The sequence below is a fragment of the Dipodomys merriami genome, unplaced genomic scaffold (assembly GCF_024711535.1).
Source record: "Dipodomys merriami isolate MVZ:Mamm:240054 unplaced genomic scaffold, mDipMer1.0.p SCAF_123, whole genome shotgun sequence".
Lineage (NCBI taxonomy): Eukaryota > Metazoa > Chordata > Mammalia > Rodentia > Heteromyidae > Dipodomys > Dipodomys merriami.
Genome location: NW_027202527.1, coordinates 573,130 through 586,779, shown reverse-complemented (window position 1 = coordinate 586,779; position 13,650 = coordinate 573,130). Strand labels below are relative to the sequence as shown.

General features: G+C 35.9%; 1 protein-coding gene across 6 annotated transcripts in view; it reads right to left on the bottom strand.

The window, feature by feature from the left end:
* LOC138823808 (lysine-specific demethylase 6A-like) overlaps positions 1-13,650 on the bottom strand; it is a 172,552-nt gene that overhangs the window by 87,977 nt on the left and 70,925 nt on the right. For all 6 annotated transcript variants that reach the window (XM_070017362.1, XM_070017368.1, XM_070017363.1 and 3 more), the window contains exons 7-8: positions 8,536-8,590; positions 5,600-5,634 (exon numbers count right to left, since the gene is read on the bottom strand). In XM_070017362.1, the coding sequence (XP_069873463.1) occupies positions 5,600-5,634; positions 8,536-8,590 (90 nt within the window). The remainder of the gene's footprint in view (positions 1-5,599; positions 5,635-8,535; positions 8,591-13,650) is intronic.

Here is a 13,650-nt window from a genome sequence, read left to right as displayed (position 1 = left end):
ATTCACAATAACCTCCCGAAAAATAAAATATTTAGGAATTAACCTAACCAAAGATGTAAAAGAACTATTTAATGAGAACTATAAAAAGTTAAAGAAAGAAATTGCAGAAGACACTAGGAAATGGAAAGACCTCCCATGCTCCTGGATAGGCCGACTTAATATAGTAAAGATGGTAATACTTCCAAAACTAATATACAAATTCAACGCAATTCCTATTAAAATCCCAATGACATACATCACTGAAATACAGAAAACAGTCCAAAAATTCATATGGAACAACAAAAGACCTAGAATAGCCAAAACAATTCTAGGGGATAAAGACAATATGGGAGGGCTATCCATGCCGAACTTCAAACTCTACTACAGAGCTATAATAACAAAGACAGCATGGTACTGGCACAAAAACAGACCCGAAGACCAATGGAACAGAATAGAAGATCCAGAAATAAATCCACAGGCCTACAGCCAGCTGATATTCGACAAAGGAGCCAAAGACATACAATGGAAGAAACACAGCCTCTTCAACCGCTGGTGCTGGGAAAACTGGGTAGCCACATGCAGAAAACTAAAAGTGGACCCCAGCCTATCACCATGCACCAACATCAACTCAAAATGGATTAAAGACCTTAACATTAAACCTGAATCTCTGAAACTACTGCAGGACAGAGTAGGAGAGACACTTGAACTAATAGGCACAGGAAGGAACTTCCTGAACAGAGTCCCAGGGTCACAACAAATTGGAGAGAGACTCGACAAATGGGACTACCTTAAAATAAAAAGCTTCTGCACAGATAAAGCTATCGCAACCAAGCTAGAAAGACAACCAACTAATTGGGAAAAAATATTTACCAGCAATATATCAGACAAGGGGTTAACATCCTGTATATACAGGGAACTCAAGAAACTAATCCCTCCCAAACCTAACAAACCAATTACTAAATGGGCAAGGGAACTAAAGAGGGACTTCTCAAATGAAGAAATAAAAATGGCAAAGAAACACATGAGGAAATGTTCATCATCCCTGGTGGTGAAGGAAATGCAAATAAAGACAACCCTGAGATACCACCTTACCCCAGTCAGAATGTCCCACACATCCACAAATCAGCCAACGACAAATACTGGAGGGGATGTGGAGAACGAGGAACGCTATTACACTGCTGGTGGGAATGTACACTCATACAACCACTTTGGAAAGCAGTCTGGAGGGTCCTTAGAAAGCTAAAGATTGACCTCCCTTACGACCCAGTCATACCACTTCTAGGCATCTACCCTGAACAACAGGAACCAACATACAAGGACACGTGCACCTCCATGTTTATTGCAGCACTGTTCACAATAGCTAGGATATGGAAACAACCTAGATGCCCCACCACAGATGAATGGATCCAAAAATTGTGGTATCTATATACAATGGAATATTATGCAGCCATTAGAAATGACAAAATAATGGCATTTGCAGGGAAATGGATGGAGCTAGAAGGAATCATGTTGAGCGAGGTAAGCCAAGAACGAAGAGACAAACAGTACATGGTCTCCCTGATAAGCGGATGATAAATCCAAAATGTTAGGTGATATGACAAAACTAACAGGACTTAAGAAACAAAGAACTCCCACTCATCTGGTTGAACCACTACTAAATATCCCCATGCTGCTGATCACGTGTATTGGTATACAACATATGATCACCGTTATATATTACAGACTGTGATAGACAATTTGCTCCAGGAAAGTTAGAATGAACGTGTGACTTTAAATGAGCATCATTATTCCACAATACTGTGAATTTCCGGAAATTAAGTAATCACTTAATCACAATCAAAAAAAAAAAAAAGAACCTTGGGGAAGGGAGGGAGGGAGGGGATGGTAGGGAGAAAACAATGGAGGGGGTAACAATGTTCAAGAGGAAGTGTACTCATTACCTCACTCATGTAACTGTAACCCTCTGTATAGAATCTTCACAATAAAAAAATTAAAAAAAAAAAATAATTCACTATGATCAGGTAGGCTTCATCCCAGAGACACAGGGATCGTTTAACATACGTAAGTCAATAAATGTAATCCAACATATCAACAGAGCCAAGGTCAAGAATCACATGATTATCGCTACAGATGCAGAAAAGGCCTTTGACAAAATTCAACATTCATTCATGCTAAAAGCTCTGGAGAAAATAGGAATAGAAGGAACATTTCTAAAAACAATAAAAGCCATTTATGACAGACCAATAGCCAATATTATACTTAATGGGGAAAAGCTACAACCAATTCTCCTAAAATCAGGAACAAGGCAAGGATGCCCACTGTCTCCACTCCTCTTCAATATAGTCCTAGAACCCTTAGCCAGGGCAATAAGGCAAGAAAAAGACATTAAAGGGATCCGCATAGGAAAAGAAGAAGTTAAACTATCCCTTTTTGCAGACGACATGATACTATACCTCCAAGATCCCAAAAACTCCATCCCCAAACTCTTAGAAATCATAAATCACTTTGGCAAAATAGCAGGATACAAAATAAACCCACAAAAATCAGTTGCCTTCCTATACACTGATAATGTACAGGAAGAGAGGGAAATAAAGGGAGCAACCCCATTCACAATAACCTCCCGAAAAATAAAATATTTAGGAATTAACCTAACCAAAGATGTAAAAGAACTATTTAATGAGAACTATAAAAAGTTAAAGAAAGAAATTGCAGAAGACACTAGGAAATGGAAAGACCTCCCATGCTCCTGGATAGGCCGACTTAATATAGTAAAGATGGTAATACTTCCAAAACTAATATACAAATTCAACGCAATTCCTATTAAAATCCCAATGACGTACATCTCTGAAATACAGAAAACAGTCCAAAAATTCATATGGAACAACAAAAGACCTAGAATAGCCAAAACAATTCTAGGGGATAAAGACAATATGGGAGGGCTATCCATGCTGAACTTCAAACTCTACTACAGAGCTATAATAACAAAGACAGCATGGTACTGGCACAAAAACAGACCCGAAGACCAATGGAACAGAATAGAAGATCCAGAAATAAATCCACAGGCCTACAGCCAGCTGATATTCGACAAAGGAGCCAAAGACATACAATGGAAGAAACACAGCCTCTTCAACCGCTGGTGCTGGGAAAACTGGGCAGCCACATGCAGAAAACTAAAAGTGGACCCCAGCCTATCACCATGCACCAACATCAACTCAAAATGGATTAAAGACCTTAACATTAAACCTGAATCTCTGAAACTACTGCAGGACAGAGTAGGAGAGACACTTGAACTAATAGGCACAGGAAGGAACTTCCTGAACAGAGTCCCAGGGTCACAACAAATTGGAGAGAGACTCGACAAATGGGACTACCTTAAAATAAAAAGCTTCTGCACAGATAAAGCTATCGCAACCAAGCTAGAAAGACAACCAACTAATTGGGAAAAAATATTTACCAGCAATATATCAGACAAGGGGTTAACATCCTGTATATACAGGGAACTCAAGAAACTAATCCCTCCCAAACCTAACAAACCAATTACTAAATGGGCAAGGGAACTAAAGAGGGACTTCTCAAATGAAGAAATAAAAATGGCAAAGAAACACATGAGGAAATGTTCATCATCCCTGGTGGTGAAGGAAATGCAAATAAAGACAACCCTGAGATACCACCTTACCCCAGTCAGAATGTCCCACACATCCACAAATCAGCCAACGACAAATACTGGAGGGGATGTGGAGAACGAGGAACGCTATTACACTGCTGGTGGGAATGTACACTCATACAACCACTTTGGAAAGCAGTCTGGAGGGTCCTTAGAAAGCTAAAGATTGACCTCCCTTACGACCCAGTCATACCACTTCTAGGCATCTACCCTGAACAACAGGAACCAACATACAAGGACACGTGCACCTCCATGTTTATTGCAGCACTGTTCACAATAGCTAGGATATGGAAACAACCTAGATGCCCCACCACAGATGAATGGATCCAAAAATTGTGGTATCTATATACAATGGAATATTATGCAGCCATTAGAAATGACAAAATAATGGCATTTGCAGGGAAATGGATGGAGCTAGAAGGAATCATGTTGAGCGAGGTAAGCCAAGAACGAAGAGACAAACAGTACATGGTCTCCCTGATAAGCGGATGATAAATCCAAAATGTTAGGTGATATGACAAAACTAACAGGACTTAAGAAACAAAGAACTCCCACTCATCTGGTTGAACCACTACTAAATATCCCCATGCTGCTGATCACGTGTATTGGTATACAACATATGATCACCGTTATATATTACAGACTGTGATAGACAATTTGCTCCAGGAAAGTTAGAATGAACGTGTGACTTTAAATGAGCATCATTATTCCACAATACTGTGAATTTCCGGAAATTAAGTAATCACTTAATCACAATCAAAAAAAAAAAAAAGAACCTTGGGGAAGGGAGGGAGGGAGGGGATGGTAGGGAGAAAACAATGGAGGGGGTAACAATGTTCAAGAGGAAGTGTACTCATTACCCCACTCATGTAACTGTAACCCTCTGTATAGAATCTTCACAATAAAAAAATTAAAAAAAAAAAAATAATTCACTATGATCAGGTAGGCTTCATCCCAGAGACACAGGGATCGTTTAACATACGTAAGTCAATAAATGTAATCCAACATATCAACAGAGCCAAGGTCAAGAATCACATGATTATCGCTACAGATGCAGAAAAGGCCTTTGACAAAATTCAACATTCATTCATGCTAAAAGCTCTGGAGAAAATAGGAATAGAAGGAACATTTCTAAAAACAATAAAAGCCATTTATGACAGACCAATAGCCAATATTATACTTAATGGGGAAAAGCTACAACCAATTCTCCTAAAATCAGGAACAAGGCAAGGATGCCCACTGTCTCCACTCCTCTTCAATATAGTCCTAGAACCCTTAGCCAGGGCAATAAGGCAAGAAAAAACATTAAAGGGATCCGCATAGGATCCCTTTAAAAAAATTTAAAAAATTTAAAAAATTTAAAAAATTTAAAAAAATTTAAAAAAAAAAAGACTCAGATATGAAGTGTCCTCTAACACTGTGTTAACGATTATGCACAATGGTATTATGAAAAAATGATTGGGTTGCAAATGTGCTAACTTTTGCATGATGAAATAGATTGATGATTAAATGGAATAATGAGTTAATCCACTGAACAGTCAATAGCAGAGGAGACTATTTGTATAGGCCTAGTTAAGAAAAAGTGCAACAAGGGGACCATATCTCTGAAAGACACATTTTATGCCTGGATCATATTCTTTCTCTCCCTCTCTCTTTCCTTCTATCTCATTCTCACTCACTCCCCCCCTCCTTCTAGTCTCCCTTTACTCCCTCCTCTATCTTTCTTACTTCCTTGCTTCTTTGCTTCCTAGCAAACAAAAAGTTAAGTAGCTTCTCTCAACCGTGAGCTCCTTTCCAGCACTAGTTCCTTCCCAGTTCTTTGTAAACCACAAGGATCAGGACACCATAGAACAATTTTAATTCTTCTAAGGTTTTTTTTTAAGGTATTTTGACACAATGACCAAAACAAAACAAAAACTAGTTGTTTTTAAGAAAAGGTTAAATTAAAATACTTACCTGAGTTTCATACAAGTGAGCAATATGAAATTGAACTGTAATGGGTCATGAAAAAAAAAAGAATCAATTTCAATAGCCAAAAAGAATCAATTTTAATAGCCAAGTTTAAAATAGAAACAGCAAAATTAATCATGCGAATATTCTACATCTATAGAATATAATTTGATTTAGGTATAAAATTTATTTTAATAAAATAATATGTAAATAATACTAGAGAAATTCATGAGCATAGTGACAAAATCATTATTAGTGATTAAGTAAATTTAAACTACGTAATTATATTAATTCCAATAAGCATGAAGAAACCTTTAAATTTTATACTTTTTCATTTCTTTCAGATATTGGAGATTTGAAATCAGTTCCTTATGCTTCCTAGGCAGGCACTCTACTACTGAGCCATGTTTCTATTCCTAAAATTATTTATCTTGACAAGTACTATATTTTACCTTATAAAAAGTTACTAAATAATACATGCTTTTGATTAGTCTTTCCTACTTATGAAATACTATATAGACATTTCTAAAAATACAGAGAACAGAATTAGTAGGTAAATTAATTAAAGAAAGAAAAAAATGAAGTTGAACACTGCTGGCTCACACTTGTGATTACAAGTGATTACTATAAGCATAAACAATATTCAGCTTTATTTTAAAATATTATTTTTAGATTTCAGACTAGAAAAAACTATCCAAAACATAATCATATAATGTTGTCACATTATCACTTGACGTTTTTTCAAAATTGTTGATTACAGTAATTTATTATAAATAGCTCCAAAGCTATGTGGTTTTGAAAGCCATAATCACATGTAATCATTAACGAGGAGGCTGAGACCTGAGGATCATGGTTTGAAGCTATCCTGGGTAGTGAAGTCCAATTTACTACCCAAAAAGCCAGCTGTGGTTCAGAGGTAGGGCCCTGGCCTTGAGCAAAAAGCCTCAGGACAATGCCTATGCCCTGAGTTCAAGCCTCAGTACCAACACATACACACATACACACACACAGTGTCAACCTTAAAAGTTGATATTATAAAGCATACATAAAAATTCTATACACAATTTTCTGGCATTCACTTATAGGTCTTTTTTTTTTTTTTTTTTGGTTGGTCGTGGGCCTTGAACTCTGGGCCTGAGCTCTGTCCCTGTGCTTTACAGCTTAAGGTGAGTGATCTACCACTTTAACTACAGCACCACTTCCTGTTTTCTGGTAGTTTATTGGAGATAGGCTAGCTTTGAACTGAGATCCTCAGATCTCAGCCTCTTGAGTAGCTTGGATGAACCACCAGTGCCTGAAGACTTATTGATCTTTTTAATGCCCAATTTCCTTATGCCAGAATATGAACAACTCACTAATAATAACAGTGATCAACACACTAAATCCCAAAAAAATAATTACAAATATTATGTAAGTCTGATTTTCTTATTTTTATTTAACTATGGCAATATTATTTTTATTTTTAGGGTCTTCTATTTATTAGAATCTGTCAAATTTTATATACCAAGTATCTATCTGTCTTCCTCTTTCTATCTTCTCCCCATTTTGGTTTTAGTACTGAGTACTGAACTTGTCTTCTTGCTAAACAGGTACTTTTTCACTTTCACTGTAACTTCAGCCCCCAAATTGTACATACATTAATAATTCTTTGCCTACAAAGTTTAAGAGATTTTCTTCTCCATTTATTTTATTTTATTTTTTGCCAGCCGTAGAGCCTGATCTCTGGGCCTGGGTGCTTGTCTCTGAGCTTTTCAGCTCAAGGCTAGCACTCTACCACTTGAGCCACAGCACCACTTCTGGCTTTTTCTGCTTATAATGGTACTGAGGAATCAAACCCAGGAGACCTCATGCATGCAAGGCAAGCATTCTACCATTGAGCCATCTTCCTAGTCCCTCCATTAATTTATTTTTTAACGATATTGTTCCTTACTATTTCAAATCGACTTAATAAATTTTTACCTTATTTTATTACTGGAGAAAAACTGGCTTCTAGCTTTAAGAAAGTAAAATGACAAAACCTAGACCCCAAATTCTTCCTATTTTTAGTAATCTAATAAAGAAAGGGGAAAAAATCAGTAGTAAATGACATCTTCTTGTCACCTGAATTTACATCAGATTTAAGTTTTATGTTCCATAAAACTCATGTTCCATTACTCTGGCCATATCAATCCATAGGATACTTATATCTTTCACAAAATAAGCTTCCCATAGTTCTTAAATTTAATTTAAAAGGGTAGCTAACTTTATATAAACAACAAAAAAAAATGTCCAACATGGCAATGAAATTAACAACTATAAAGGATATTAAGCTTTTTTGCAATGTTTTTATATTTCAGATTTTTAAAAACTATTCAGAACATAATCATAATGCTGTTACATTATCACTTCAAAACTGTTGGTTATAGTGATTTATTATAAATAGCTCCAAAGCTGCGTGCTTTTGAAAGATGTAAGGTAAGAATAAGGCTTATGAATAAGTAAAAACAGTGTATTTTACTCAGATTTTAACATTTGCTTTGTGATTTTTACAATATCACAAGAACTTTCAAAGATAGTCAAAGCACATGAAATGTGTAAATTATAAGACATTAAAAGAGAAATTACTTTTTCGATTTAAAAAAGAAACAACTGGAAATAATCTTGTAAAATTCCTGAAAGAAATCAGGAAATCACCATCAGTGCTGTGAGTAAAAATAAATTTTGTCATCTAAAACATCTAAGGTCTGATTTTCTTCTTTTTCTTTTATTGAAGTAGTGAGTAATTCAGTACTTTTTAAAAAGAAAATTAACTGAATAAATATGTTTTACACTTTCTGATTCAAGAATGTATCTTCCTGCTTTTCTTTTCAGCTAGCCACAGAAACAAAGTTGTAGTAACCATAAATGTATTCATGATAATAATTTGAAAAAACAAAAACAAGTGTTATACTTAAAATACTTACTTTCAACACTGGACAAAGTACAGGGGTTACAGTCAATCAAAGCTAACCGAAAATGCTGCAAATGGAAAGTAAAAATATTGTGTCAAATTTAATTTTTTTTCCATGATGTTGAAGTCTACAAGAGCATAATGAAACTTGGATATAACTAAAATGTTTTATTAATTGAAACAAAGTTACTATCATTCATAGCATTGCTGAATAAGTTATTATATTTGAAGTGCCATTTACTAATATTTTAACTTGAAGAGAATATTAACATTTATACAGACAGGGGCTTCAATTTATTTTTTTGAAATTCTCATATGTTAAACTGATACTCTTTGTTAGAACTTGTTAAAAATAATTTTTTTTATTTTTAATTTAATTTAATTTTATTTGTGAACATACTGTACAGAGGAGTTACAATTACATGGGCAGGATAATGCGTACATTTCTTATCAAGCATTGCAGCCTCCTCCTTTGTTTACCCTTCACATCCCTTCCCAGCCTCCCCCCTCCCCCCCATCCCAATCCTATTCCTTCCTCCCCCTCCTCCCCCCCCCCCACCGCACCGACGTTGTAAAGCTCGTTTTGGACATGACAACTTGTACTTCTCATTGTTGCAACAAGTCCACCTGTATCCTTATAGAACTGGTTTTTCCCCATCTCCTCCACTAGTTATACTGACATCAAATATAGTGAAAGCAGGGGTTATACTGTGGGGGAGGGACATACAAAGCAACAAAGAGATAATCTTATAAATGCATTAGAAACACATGCATGAAAGAAAAAAACATTAAAATACACCTCTAAGGGTTCATTTTCCTGACATCACATTATCTGACCTTTTCCGCTTGACTCATACATATAACTAGATATTACAAATAAGGGAAACCATGGGACCTATGTTTCTTTGGGCCTGGCTTACTTCACTTAATATAATTTTTTCCAAGTTTTTCCATTTCTTAACAAATGGGGCAATGTCATTCTTTCTGATGGAGGCATAGAATTCCATTGTGTATATATACCACATTTTCTTGATCCATTCATCTACTGAGGGGCATCTGGGTTGGTTCCATATCTTAGCTATGGTAAATAATGCTGCAATAAACATAGTTGTGCTGGTAGCTTTAGTGTGGTCTTGTTTGTAAACATTTGGGTAAATGCCCAAAAGTGGGATTGCTGATGTGTTTTATTACATCAAAGATTATCATAAAATTAGACATGAATTTTGGAAGCCAAATTTTGTTTTTTGTTTTTTCCTCAACTTCAAAAAATTGGTTATAGATACTGTTCATAATTCTCCGCTTTAGAAACCAAATTTCGTAATACTGTAATAATTAAAAGGACTGAGAAGGCTTAATGTTATGGTGCTTGCCTAGCATAAGTCTCTGGATTCAATGCCTTGTTAAACCAAAAATGAATAAAATCAATAAAATTAGAAAAAATAACCACTAAATTTTTAAAAAGAATGTTTCATAACACTGAGAGTGCATCTTTAAATTCATAAGTGAAATATCATGCACCAAATCAATGTGGTGATATATGCCTGTAACTACACCTGTCTGGGAGATAAGGCAAGGAGATAATGATCCACATCTAGGGCTGACACCAAGCAAAAACCAAAGACTCTTTAAAAAAAATAATCTTTTGACAGGTTTTTATACTGTGACTCAAGTGGTAGTGACCAGAGTTTGAATCCCAGTACAGCACAAACATCCTAAGACGCTTGCTTTATAATTTTATTTAATAATCAGTTGTGATACTGTAATAATCAATTGTGATATTATAAAAGGTCAACCAAGTTGAAAATCACCTACATTGTCAATGCACATATTTTAAGTTCTGTTAGAAAGACTGATATTTAATGTTTAGGAGGAAAAGTGAAATATGTAGGTATTCCTAATCAAATTTTCTTGGTTAAGAGTCTTAATAAATAGCTTTAAGTACAAAATCAGTGTGAACATTGAGTACATATCTATGTTAACCAACTACTATACTCTCACTATGAACAAAATTTAATATTTTCTATTTGATATGGCATAACAATGGTCATAAATAAACAGTAGTGCTGGAAATTTTCATGTAAATAACGTACATAGGCTTTTATTTACATTTATAATTTAAGCTAGCATTTTCAGTAAATGATGCTTGAAAACCACTCTCTGTAGGAAAAATTAAGTTGAGCACTATCACAATATTTATGCAAAAAGTTAACACAATATTATATCCAAAAGTTAACTCAACGCTGCTGAAAGTTGATTTTGCTATTTCATTTCTGTTATTTTTCTTTTGTTAAGAAACCATAGAAATCCATCTTCTAATAAACTCTCCATCAATGTACTCAGAATTCTTTATCATGGGCAATATACAAAATTCATTCGCTTTTCTTTGTAAATAAATGTTCTTTTGCCAATATAACTTGTGGGGTTTCAGATGAGGGATAAATTCTTTCTTACATTCAAAAAACAAAGCTAGAAGTAGAGCATTAACTTATCAAATGTCCTGAGTTCAAATTCCCTCCACCACCCTACTTACAATATTCTAGGACAATGCAAATAGAAAGCTTAAAAAACTAAATTCTGAAGCCTATTTCAGATATTAATATTATAACAGTTATAAATATATTAGATTAGGAATAAATTGATAGATGCTTATGGTATATGAGCTGATGAGGTACATTATTTTTACTAAAACCTGAAAACATACAGCTAATAAGAAAAGCAAAACCAGACTAAGAAAAAAGAATGTGGGCTGGGAAGTTGGCTCAGTGTTAAGCGCTTGCCTTGCATGCCTGAGGCCCGGGTTAGATTCCTCAGCACCACATAAGAAAAAAGCCGGAAGTGGTGCTGTGGCTCAAGTGGTAGAGCACTAGCCTTGAGCTGAAGAGCTGAGGGACAGCGCCCAGGCCCAGAGTTCAGGCCCCACAGTCAGACCCCCCCCCAAAAAGGAAAAAGAATGTATTAACTCAACAAAAATCACCTGTACCTATCAGACTTTATATTATTATTTGGGGGGGGGGGGGGGGCGTCCGTTCATGGGGCCTGAACTCTGGGCCTGGGCGCTGTCCCTTGGCTCTTCAGCTCAAGGCTAGCGCTCTACTGCTTGAGCCACAGCGTCACTTCTGGCTTTTTTCTTATGTGGTGCTGAGGAATTGAACCCAGGGCCTCAGGCATGCAAGGCAAGCGCTCTACCACTGAGCCACCTTCCCAGCCCCAGACTTTATATTATTTTTTCAAGTGTAACAAATCTTAAAATTATAAATATTTTTCCTAAATGAGTCATCAATGAAGCAACATCCTGTATGTATATAAGTGTACATGTGTATGTTGCAATACCAGAGCTTTAATGCAGCACCGTAGACTTTTAACTCCCAATTTCTTGCTCAGTGCTAGTACTCTATTCCACTTGAGTCACACCTCCAATCCAGAGTTTTTCTGGTTAGTTGGTGATATAGTTTCCAAGTCTTTTCTGTGTCAGCTGGCCTCAAACTTCAATGTTAGAAGGTTTTAGCCCCTTGAGAAGCTAGAATACAAGAACCAGCTACGGAATTCCAGCTTCCCAGGACAGGGTGACAAGAGTTAATATGGTTACTACAGTAATTTTTTATAATACAATTGGTAACTTAAAATTGAAGTAATGTTAATTTATCATTCTGAAAATCCTATGGTCCTTAAAATTACATTGAATTTATTTTGAGTGCTATAAATGAAAAGACAAGCCAGGTAAAGTCCAACAAATTGGCTTGTGCCTGTAATCCTAGCTATTTAAGAGACTGAAATCTGAGGATTTTGGTTCAAAAACAACTCAAGCAGGGGGGCTGGGAAGATGGCTCAGTGGTAGAGTGCTTGCCTTCTATGTATGAGGCCCTGGGTTCAATTCCTCAGCAGAAAAAGCTGGACGTGGCACTGTGGCCCAAGTGGTAGAGTGCTAGCCTTGAGCTGAAGAGCTGAGGGACAATGCCAAGGCCAGAGTTCAGACCCCACGACTAACAGCAGCAACAACAACAAAAACAACAACAACCAACTCAAGCAGGAAAATTTGTGAGATTCTCACCTCCAATTAACCACTAAGAAGATTGGAAGTAAGGCTGAGGTAAAGTGGAAGAATACTAGCTTTGAGCAAAAAAGATAAATGACAGTGCCCAGGCTATGTATAAAGAATGTATCTGTTTTGTGGTGTCATACTAGAATACTACATACTGTTAACAACCAAAAGAAATATACTCAGCCGGGTGATGGTGGCTCATGCCTGTAATCCTAGCTACTCAGGAGGCTGAGATCTGAGGATTGCGGTTCAAAGCCAGCCCAGGCAGGAAAGACCTTGAGACTCCTATCTCCAATAAAAACCACCAGAAAACCGGAAGTGGTGCTGTAGCCCAAGTGGTAGAGCGCTAGCCTTGAGCTGAAGAGCTGAGGGACAGTGCCCAGGCCCAGAGTTCAAGCCCCATGACCAACAAAAAAAAAAAAAAAAAAAGAAATATACTCAATTCATAGTACTAGAGTCTAGTATTTCAATGATTGAGAGGATGTACTGATATGTGTCTTCTTCACACATCACAACCTGATGGAAGTCATTACGTACCTAGAATTTAAACCTATAATATTAAGGCTTATATTCTGCATTAATCCTTTCATGAAGATAAAATAAAAACAACATACCACACATATCGTACTAACACTACTACACTTAAGATTATATTTTCACATATTTTTTGAGGAACATATTCAAGCCATAGCACCAGTCTATGGAGTAGTAAATATAGTGAGCTAATATCTCACTTTAAAAAAACACTTTTTTTTCTTTCATGTAACATTGATATAAAATCTAACTATATTCTAAAGTGAACTCTCAGTAAAGTGTCTACACCAGATTAGTAATGTCAAACTGCATTATCTATCAAACACAACTGCAAAATTACAATTTGTTACATGTTTGTGATTAGATTTTTAAATAAAAATGTGTTCTGAATTCATAGTTCCAATTACAGTAAAACATTCTGGAAAAACCACAAAGATTACAAGGCTTGCTGCAGAATATAAATCAAAGAATTCAATATAAAAACTAAACTTTAGGCTCCACTGGATCATACCTATAAGCTACTTATAACCATCCCTTGATCAAAAAGAATAAAGA